Raw genomic sequence first — 10,938 nt, forward strand, 5'->3', positions numbered from 1 at the left:
GCGTCTTGGTTTATCTGCGGCCAAGAAAGGGTCAATTTTGTATCTGCTGGCTGCACATATCTTTAGATTCTGGAGGACCCGAATGTTCTTTGTTACGAGGAAATGCGTTGTGTCTGTGGCATTCGTTCGCCCAACTTTTCTGGACAAGTGGACTCGTTGACATCTGATTGATTAACCTGCCTGGAAAGAACCGCGAATAGCCTGTGAACTGGCGAGGGACACGGGGTATAAAAGAACGATAAAACCACTTCACGGTGATACTTGGTTCCCGCTGGTTGCCACGGGATGTGCGCACACGGCGGCAGCTCCTCTCAGCCTACTTAAAACCAATCGGAGCATCCGATAAATGTTCGGGTACAGGAACAAAACCGGTACAGCAAGTAGACATACGGCAAGTTTCAGAAGAGGTGGTAACGTGGCGCCATTCACCTGCATCCAAAGAAGAAACGATTTCTGACTGGACCTGTGCGCTTGACGGCACGACAGGCGCCGAATCTCTTAGTCAACTCGATTCGCGAATTCACTGGAAAAAAGGAGGAACGTCTCAGGCACTTTCTGACGGGCCGAGTTCGTCAACCGCATTTTCAGTCAGTCGCAGACAGGAGCCCTAAATGCAAACGAAAGGGAGGAAAGGGAATGAATCTCGACTGGCGGGAGATACGAATCGAATGCCACAAAGACACCTGGGACAGGAAACGAACACATCAGGGAAAAGAAAACGCAATGAGATAAACACAAAACTGGAAGGTACCGCTAGAATAGCGGAGACATCGGCTATACGAATACAGGTAAGGCCCCCTCAGACGTCCTTGAAGGAGAGAGCGAAACGGTGAGGATGGGCAGTTTGACACAGTGTGGGTGACGCGCTGCGAAGATCTCCCGCCGTTTCGTCCTGGTTCTCTTTTCCTGTGTTGTTTCTCTTCTGTCTCTTCAAAGCGCTGCTCTTAATTTGTTCTTTTGTCTTTTCCTTGTTCAGACAGCGGTACAGAGACACGGACGACCCCCCGGCTGCCGCCGTTTGGAGTATCGATGTTCTCCCGCATGCTCTAGTGCGGACGAGAAAACATTTCGGCTCGTATTTCCAACTCTCTCTCTTCTCTTTCTGCTTGTCCCGAGTTCTTCACATTGCGTCTGTTCTCGCCTCATGTGTTCGATTGATGCGTTTGCATGCGGCATCCGTAGTGTTGTCGGATGGACGCGAAGCACCAGCAAATGAAGAAGACGATTCGCGGGGACTCGTTGGGCCTTGATTGCCCTCCTTTCCACCAGCGGTCTCTTCGGCGTTCGTTTCAGAGCCACTCGGCTGAAGATCTTCGTCCCGGTGCATCTGTTGAAGCTCGGCGGGCTGGGCAGCAGGCGCGGCCCCCGGGGTGCGACTCGTGTCAACTTTGTAAATCCATCTCTGGTATAGGTAACAAATGAATATGATGTCTGAAGCAAACACGCAGACACAAAAAATAAAGACTCACGCGAGCGAATAACGCGACCTACGCACGGAGACAAAACGCGTGACATGAATTAACCCAACAAAATGAGGAGAGACACGTAGTTCTTCTATTTACGCACGCGGAACTCCGAATATTTGTGTACGTATGCGATCAGGTACATATCCCCAGTGCTATATATGAATATGTACCAAACTAGGTTTCCCTACGACGGTACAGCCGGAAATCCCATAGAGACACACTGGCCAATGCCCCCCACGAAGCGACAGCCACGCATGCATATACATACATGTGTAAACCGTGCTGGCTAGTGAACAGTGCGACGACCTCGGATCTTTAAGGCCAGGTCTGTGAAGAGACTGTCGCAAAAGTGGCATTCGGATGAGGTCGCCGCACGCAAGTGAGCGCAAATTTGAACTTTTCCCTTATTCCACACTTATAGGTGTAGAATACACATTGTCACCCACACCACGTTTCCCCTGCAGCCGTGCTGCCAGCAAGCTCATGTAGATTACGATATGGATCACAAAATAAGGGGATAGCAGTGCATGTAATCTTGTTCACGTATGCACATAACGGTGCATATGGAAAGGCGCACAAATAAAAGTTAAGACGAACCGAATGTGTCTTACCATCGCGGAAGCACGACAGGCGATGCATCCACGGCATGTCGATGAGGAAGGAAGCAACATCATCGACAAAGGTGTTCAAGGACCTGAAGAAAAACAATTCGGACGCACAGCTACGACTATCGCTTTATGGCCCAAGATCAAGACATAATACTTGCAACATGGCGTTGTGTGTCTCCCACATTCTGTCCCGCTCATCTGCGAGCGTTTCCAAAGCGCTTCGGATTCTCCAGAAAGCCCCCACGTTCCGTAGACGTCTCACCTGTACACCAAAGCTCGCCACGGCAGATGGTCCACAGACTTCAGCTTGTAATTGATATACAACTGCGGAGTCATTGTGATGAAGCCTACAGGAGAAAAACACGGACTCATTTTTGCCTTGACGCGCAAACGCCCTCGGCATCACCCCAGACGCGGACACGGCGACCGAGCGAAAGGTATCGTCACCGGTCTTGAAGACACACAAGAAGTTCTTCGACGGGCATTTGTAAAACGTGGACTGCACAATTTCAAACACCTGCACTCCGGGAGCAAAAACGGGCGCACAACCACGTGTACCGAGACGAGCCAGCGCGCATACATACGGGGATACATTCGTACACATACATACATTCATACCTGTACACACATATACATACCTTCGTACACATACATGCGTTCATACATGTACACACATATACATACATACATATACATACATACATACGTACGTACATACATACATACATAAACATACAGACATATCTACTGTGGGGACACAAAAAAACGCAAGCGGGTTGTCGTCCGCACATGCAATCTCAGATATATATATATATATATATATATATACGTACATATATATACATATATATGCACATACATACGCAATATGTACACGTTGACCTGCCTTTTTTCTTCCTAGCTTTTCTCCTGCCTCACCGAAAGTGTAGACGGAACCAGCAAGGACGGATATGATATACGAGAACCACGACCGGTATTTGTTGTTCAGGAGGGCGTAGATGGCGTACCCTGCGACCTGAGAGAGACCCACGCATGCACACCCGACAGATGGGAACCAGATAGCGACAAAACACCTGTTTTCCTTTCCAGTGGCTGTGCGTGCGCATGTAATTTACTGGCCTAAAAATGCTTATCTGTCCAGGTGCACGTCTATTGTTCAATAGGCATCTCCCCACCTGTGCCACGTTGCCGAACTGTACGCACGTCCACTTGCAGAAACCTGCAAAGCTTTAGACGAGTCTACGTACTGCGCCTACCCTGGAACGTTCGTTTTCTATAGGAATACAACACCGCTTGTGAATCCCAGCGAATCGCTCGCCAGCATGACAGCCACGACCGACTACGCATTTGTATTTAAGCATTGCGCACGTCGAAACAGCAATTTCAGCTGGCGCGTATATCGCTTTTGGTATGCACGATAGGAACAGACGGAATCGGAGATGTCCCAGAGTCCCATCCGCATCTCTTGTAGGACCGCTGCCGTGACATGCTTGCGCACTTCGTGTACGTCTAGGACTGCCAAAAAGTCCAACTCGCCCTCCCACAACACAACGGAATCGGGTTCATTTTTGACGTAGTCTGGAAGGTATAAACATATATACATGTACACATATATATATACAGTGAGAGCGATGCAAACTGACATGCAAACACGAGGATGTCCATATGTGTAGAGGAAAATGTGTGCCTCCACGGAATCCATGGAGACCGGGCACGCGCTAACACAAAGCAGATCGACGCAAATTGATTAGGCGACACAACAGATTCCGGAGGCGCTGGCCGTCGTAGGTTCCCGCCGCTCGCACGCAGTGCAGTGCGAGCGCTACCGCGACACGGCAGTTGTGCCGACTCGTGCCGAGCTGTGCACAACACAGCATACGTGCATGTGCACCTGCAGACAGGTTCGTCTCGCTCGCCTCCAAACTGAGGAAGGCCCCCAGAGAGGGAGAGCGCGCCAGACCTCGCGAAGACGTTTGATCTTACGCAGGGGGCGAGGATGATCGACATCCACCGAATCGCAATGGAGTCAAATTCCTGTGTATGGGACTCTGTGTAGCTCTTCATGAAGTCCAAGTGGATGTAGGGGAAAGCAGGCCGGAGCGAGAGCTTCACCGCCTTCGTCACTTTCCACGCCGACAGCACTGAGAGGCAGGCGAAAAGGAGAATGCGAACCCACAGAGCCCAGGTCAGACCGGTGGGAAACGGCAACGGTCTCGTGAATTTTCCACAGCAACACGCGAATAAATATACATATATACACATGGATACGTCTATTTACGTATAGGGAGTACACGCAGTGTCCTCAGTCTCCGTAGGCTCATCGATGATTTGAATGGTGGCCTATTTAATGCAAGGAACGCAGACGATGGAAACACAACGGCGCAGAGAGAGACGCCAGCTATCTGCGCGAGCAAATGGAATGAAGCCGAGGCGGAGCGAACGTGTTTTACGTGGAGATAGATTCTGCAGAGCAAGTGCGGCGACCGATTTGACAGTCCCCGCTCGTTTTTCTCAGAAGGCTTACAGATGCCCAGGCAGATCTCGAAGAGAATCAGCCACGAAGTCTCGCCGCTGTCAAAGAGATACAGGCCGATGATCACCTGCGGGGGCGCAACAGAGAAGGCAGCCACACGCAGGGAGCAAATGGGGAAAGCCGACAGCCAAGGAACCAGGAGACGGGGTGCGACGTGGGTGGCCTGCCTGAAGGGAAAGAACCGCTTAGACGGCGCTCTCACCTCGCAGACAAAGTTGAAGATGAGAGAGAGCGCAGAGAGGCCTTCCATGGAGTCGTTCTTGTACCAGAACTGCATATCTGCAGGAGAGGGGACATGAGCGAATCAAACGCGGATGCGCCTGTCTCTCGAGGGGAAGGAAACAAAACTCCACAAAGAGAGTGTGAGACAGGTAAAGGCCCAGGGACACAGGCGACAACCCGCGGGTGAACGGCACGCATCAACGGGGAAAAGAGAGGCGAGGCCAGGAGCGTTGCGAGGCACGACGAGACAGAGACCGAGAATGCCAGAGGCGCGTTTGGGCAATGGAAGGGGAAAACGCAAAGAATGTGCGCAGGACGAAGCACGGAGACAGAGATGAGAGCCCCACGCACAATCATCCGGAGCGAGGAAGCAGCCGCTGGCAAAGACACAGGCGAGAGACGAGCTCCTGGGAAAGCACGAGATGGAAAGACGCCTTCGACTCTGCAGGTGTTTTGCGTGGCGAAGACAGCGGGACGCGTCGAGAGAGGACCCAGAAAAGGCCCGTGACTGGGCTCCTCCGGGGTAAAGACGTGGACGCGTGCGCAGCAGGACGCGATACAGACAGAGAGACAGACAAACAGGGAAGACAGGGAAGACCGACGACGGGCGCATGTGTTCCCTACCGTTTTTGAAGGCAAAGAACGAGAAGACAGAGTGAAGAAGAATGAAGGCAGTCGAGAACGCGAGCATGAACGGATTGGTTTCAATGATAATCCTCTTGAACATCATCGCCTCCCGGTTCGACTGCAGACCCATGCGCTGTTGATGCTCGAACGCGGCACCCAGCTGCTCTTGTACGAGCCATCCGTGGACGGATCCGACGCCGAAGCTCAGGGTGAGATTTAGCGGATGCTCCTGCTCCACATTCCCACACATACGACGAACTCAAATGTGCGCATCTACGCTCCAACATCCTTGCCCCTCGCGCTTCCAGCGCGTGAAGCTCGGAGGACTCGTCCGTTTTTTTGTCTGCCTGTCTCCGTGTTGGATGAATCGACGGCGCGTCCCCACACCGCTCCCGTCTCTCTCCCTCTCTCTGCGACCGCGAGCGACGCGCAAGCCTCTTCTGGGCCCTCTGTGGATGTGTTTTCTCCGGATTTCCTCAGAGCCTCTGTGCGCCAGCGCGGGCTTTCGCACAGAAAAGCCGCGCTCCCCCCCCCCCCCCCCCGCAAGGTTCTTCTGGTGGCGTCTTGAGCAGCGCAAGAGAGTGAAGCCACAAACCCAGGGGTCGGCGCGCCGAGCACGAGTGTGTCTGCAGTCAGCGAGTGCGTAAACTGCAAAGGCGGATGCAACGGCGCCAGTATCTCAACGACGGAGCGCGGGCGGAGAAAGCTTACAGCGAGCGTTGCGTTGAGAGGAACAAAGTTACGTTCAAGCAGCCAGAAGTCGGAGTGAAAGACGACCGGCTCGTAGGCGGCGTCGGCTGGGCGAACGGCGATGTCTGGACGCGACGAAGCCGCACGAGCACAGAAAGGTGGGGAGAAAAAGAGTAAACGGGCGTGGACCCGCACCTCGGATCCGCCGACGGGCAAGGAAGACACACAGGAGGAAGAGCGAGGCAAGCACCAGGCGACACGTCAGAGGGCGAGAGAGGTCAGCCAGAGCGGAGAAGCGACAGAGGAGGCAAAGAAGGCGTCCGATGAGAAGCCACGTTCCTCTCACTTTGCATTGGCCCGACGCGTAGATTTTGAGGCGAGTGCTGGGAAGAATCGAACACCAGCAAGACATCCATGCGGCTCTTCATGTGCCAGACGACCGGCTCCGACTCCTGCGGAACAAGGAGCAACGACGGACCGGAGAGAGAAGGTCAGAGCGCAGAGAGAGACAGAGGGGCGGCAGGGAAGAAGATCAGCGGAGAGACGCGAGGCGTGCTCCAGACTGGCTACGTTTCCTTCCCAGGGCGTGTCTCTTCATGTCCTCGGCCGACGCAGAGGTCCAGTCCGCGGCTGCAGTGTCCCCCGGGGTGCTCACCTCGTTGTCCTTCTTCTTCCGCTCTTCCACTTCACCCCCCAGAAGCAACGAATGTTCTTCCTCGTCCTTATTGGTGACCATCGGCATCGCGTGCATCAGAGACGTCACTCTCTGCAGCGTCTGGGCCTCTTCGATCTCCGGCACCGTTTCCGCCGTCCAGATCTCCGGCTAGGCAGCACAGAGCACACACAGAGACTCCGCTCACTTGCGCCCCCGTCTCGCACCGCGGCAACTCCATCGACCATTTGCGCAGGCGAAACAACACTGGCCTGGTTTCGAAGCTGCCACGGGAGCCCCGTCTCGCGGGAGCTCTGTCGCTCTGTCGCTCGGCGGACGCAGCGTTAGTCGAGGAGACGGCATTGTGCGCTTACCAACTTGCCCTTGGCCTTGTACGCCCAGTGAGGCACAATGGTGGTGATCAAGCACAGCGCAGTTTGCTCTCGGGGGGCGTCTTTCATCTCGGCTCCAGTCTTGGGTTCCTGTCCTCTAGCCTGCTTCTCCGCACCCGAAACCGCGGTGTCGCCCGCGGGCTGCGGCGCGGGAACCACGGGCTGCGAGAGGAAGTCCACAGGAGCGGTGAAGGTGACGTTTGTCTCTGGACTCGAGCTCCATCTGTCGTACGTGTACGTCGAATTGAAAACCTTCCAGGCTTCGACGACGTTCGCGGAGACCCGGACGAGTTCAGTCTCTCCCGCTTCGCGCGGCAGGCCAAAGAGGAGGCCGCGATCGACGGCGATCAAGATGTCTTCATTCCTCGCAGGACCGTTGTCCTCGCCCGCTGTCTCCTTCGCCTCGCCCGCTGTCTCTTTGCGTCGCTTGGTCTTGCTTGCGCGGTCCAGCAAGAGCGACAAGGGCACTCGGATGGGGAAGGAGTTTCGGCTTCCGCTGGTTGTTGCTGCACCTGTGGGCGGCGCGAATTGCTTCAACGAAGAAGAGAGACTCGAGAGAAGCGAGGAGACACCCGTCGGTGCGTCGGGCGCGGCCACGTCCGAAGCTTGAGGCGGCAGAGGGACGGTTATGTAGGTGAGATGCATGTAGACGTCCTGCGATGACGCGCAGCGAACAGAGAAAAAGAAAGGTTGTCCTCGCGAAATGACCGGGAGAGCGCGCGAAAGGCCACGGCCGGACGCCCGAGACAGGGAACGCCACGCGAGGTCACACGAAGGCCTGGCGGGGCGGGAAAGATGGAACCGCAAGGACGGGTCCGTCAGAGACAGAAACAGGCCTTACAAACGAAGTTGAAGGGGGGAAATAGTTGTGGAGCACAACGTTCCCGGGCAGGGCCGCCCACGTGGGCGGCATGCCGCCGGGCTCTGCGCCTCCGTCCGGCCCCGTGGGTGCGCCGGGAGGAGCCAGGCCTTGGCGGTTTCCAGTGAAGTTCGAGACCAGCTGCATGACTGCTTGGAAGAGCATGATTTGCATCATCATGTTGCCAATGCGCCCTGCAGACAGAGTCGGGCCACGCCCGCGGCGACACAGGGAGGGACGCGTTTGGAGCGTGGGCGAGGCCGCAGCGCGTACAGACACTGGGGCGCAGCGAGAGGTTCTCTGCGCGGAGACAGGAGGCAACACGCACCCTGCACGGAAGCCCCGAGAGGGGACTCTCAGCGAGGCGACTCGACGGAGAAGCCGTGCGGCGCATCGCGGGCGTCTGGAAGACAAGACAAGAAGAGGATCGCCAAAGCGAGCGAGCGAAACGGACACTTGGGTAAAGAAGCTGCGGAACTCACCGAGGAAGCTCTGCTGAGGCGCCTGCGCCTCGCCAGCGGCTCCGCCTCCGGAACTGCCCCCAGGGGCAGTCGCTGCGTCGGCCATCCTACGAGGTCCGTCGAGAACGAAGAGACAGGGAAGGGAGGCGAAAGGGAAGAGATTTTGCCAAGAAGAGAACAGATGGACAAAAGAGGAGACGGAACCGAAGAAGGAGAGTGCAGAGAGTGGAAGGGAGAGAAGGGTGGGAAGACCTGGGAGCGAGCGTCTCCTTGGTCCTGACTGAAGCGGGGCTGGTGCGTCAGCCTCGTACGTCGCAAGCGTTTTTGCCGCCTTCCTTTTCCCGTTAATAACGCCTCTCAAGCCTCAACGCCAGTCTGCGCGACGCGTCCCCCTCAGAGACTGCCACGCAGCGTGAAGGGAACCGCTTCTTCCAGCTCTCCTCTCTTTATCCCTTCTTTGCTTCCCCGTTTGTTGTGTCGGTGCTGTGTCGGTCGCCAGCACGAATGCCAAAAACACTGGGCAAAGATGCGGGGAGGGCAAAACCAGACTCTTTGCGGCGGGAATTTCAGAGGCGTCCAGGACGAGGTGAGAAGGGAAGACAGACGACAGGAACGGAGAAAACGACGGAGAAAACAGACTCAAGAAAAAAGGCAAGTGTGTCGAAAAAAACTATGGCTGTCTCGCTGGCATCGGAAAAAAGGGGGGGAGACAGCGCGCGGCGGACGAGGAGGAAACGCGAGACGACGAAACCGAGGAGCGGCGCGGAAACAGAAAAGGACGGGAGAACGAATCCTTGGGATCGATCTCGACTCGACAACAAAGGGGACAGTGCGCAGGAGAGACAGGCGCGAAGAAAGTCGAGCGCGGGTCGGTCGCGGGAGTCACGCGTGGAGTGCATGCACGCTCCCGGAAAAAGGAGATACGGAAGAAGAAAACGCCCTGTCACTTGGGGACACATCGCGTGTCTCCTTCGGCGTCCTCTGTCTCGCTAGGAGCGGAGCAAAGGAGGAAGAAACCATCGCGTCTCTGAAGAAAGACGAGAATGCGACGAGAAAGGTTTTCGTGGCGAGCCCGTTCGTCCCTCTCCCGGCCCCGCTTCGTCCCTCTCCCGGCCCCGCGTCGTCCCTCTCCCGGCCCCGCTTCGTCCAACCACGGCGCCGCAGTTTCGCCGTCTTCGTTCCCGCCGCCTCTGGATCTCTCTCGTCTCTCCTCACGTTCGCAGCCTCTTCGTCCGAAACCCTCCGTGCGAGACACCGCGAGAATTCAGAGCAAGTGCCGAGGCTGGGGGGATGTTGACGGCGACTTTGATGCTGCCTAGGGCCGAATCGAGAGAGAGTGTGTGTGAGGAATTCTTCGGTCTCCCAATTTAGTGTAGAGACGGGTGTACGGGTGAGGCAGGATGGAAATCGACGACTGATTGCGTTTTTCAACGTTTTCGACGGAGGCAGCAGTGTCTTTCGAGACGATGCACCAGCGATATGCAGGAGCAACGCGGAACAAAGGCACACTCTGTGCGCGTCGCCTCCCGAAATTCAGTCGCAGTCAGACGGCTTTTTGTTGCCAACGTTCGCACTGGGAGCTCGCACCGAGGCAGACAAAGATTCGGCGCTACCAGAGATTGCTGTTCATCTGGGCGAAGAGCGCTACAACTGTCACGGGGAGGGTAGATGCCCACGGGGAATTGGGTGTTGGGCGGAGACTGGAATGCCCCGTGTCCTTTTCCCGGGACTCTGGCTTAAATGACGCGCAGCTGTCCAGCTCCGCGCCTGTGCGCGGAGCAGCGCTATTCACCCATCCAGAGACTGCGACTCTACTTGCAGCCACTGAGAGAGGGTCTCCCAGGTTTTGCGCTGACAGGACTACGGAGTGTCTCGCCTGCAGCCACGTAGCGGCGTATCCAATCGACAAACTGGTTTCCGGGAAGGTCGTGCGGCACCATGAAACACGGCTTTGGTCACACAAGTAGACAGCCCTAGAGAAGCACAGACAGACGCTTTCGTTTGGGACGAGCGGCAGCTGCAGATCCCGGCCACTCAGCGCTTTGAGGTAGTAGCATCGGTGCTGTTCTGGAGTCGTGCTCCGTTCTCCCAGCAGGGCTTTTTGCATGCAGTGCACTGGAGAACCCTCAGCATCATCCGCCCACAATGGAACTTCTCAACTGTTGGGGATGCTTCAGCTAAGACAGGCACTCGCGAGCAGCCCACCTAAGTATACGCTGTGTTCAGGCTGTTGGGGTCGGAGCGGACAAATGAGATGCACGGTGAAGAGCTAGCACCGTAGAAAACGAGAACATGTCCCTCAAGCGTCCCGGTGAGCGGCTTGCTCTCTCTTGAGTCTTATCACAATCTGGTTTTGAACGGCGTATCCGGAGGGGACGGGCCGTCGCGCCCTCCGTTTCCGGAACCCTGGGTTTGGCGAATTGAGCCC

General features: G+C 56.0%; 1 protein-coding gene across 1 annotated transcript; it reads right to left on the reverse strand.

The window, feature by feature from the left end:
• Positions 1-1,120: 1,120 nt before the first annotated feature.
• Positions 1,121-8,616, reverse strand: NCLIV_020430 (hypothetical protein; the record flags this gene model as incomplete). Its single annotated transcript, XM_003882239.1, has 14 exons — positions 1,121-1,431; positions 2,078-2,160; positions 2,337-2,421; positions 2,993-3,089; positions 4,058-4,215; positions 4,599-4,674; positions 4,810-4,886; positions 5,454-5,685; positions 6,168-6,271; positions 6,493-6,598; positions 6,802-6,969; positions 7,173-7,844; positions 8,032-8,243; positions 8,532-8,616. 14 exons carry the CDS (start codon positions 8,614-8,616, stop codon positions 1,121-1,123), a joined length of 2,466 nt encoding a protein of 821 aa, XP_003882288.1.
• Between the last annotated feature and the right edge of the window lie 2,322 nt (positions 8,617-10,938).

The sequence above is a fragment of the Neospora caninum genome, chromosome VIIa (assembly GCF_000208865.1).
Source record: "Neospora caninum Liverpool complete genome, chromosome VIIa".
Lineage (NCBI taxonomy): Eukaryota > Apicomplexa > Conoidasida > Eucoccidiorida > Sarcocystidae > Neospora > Neospora caninum.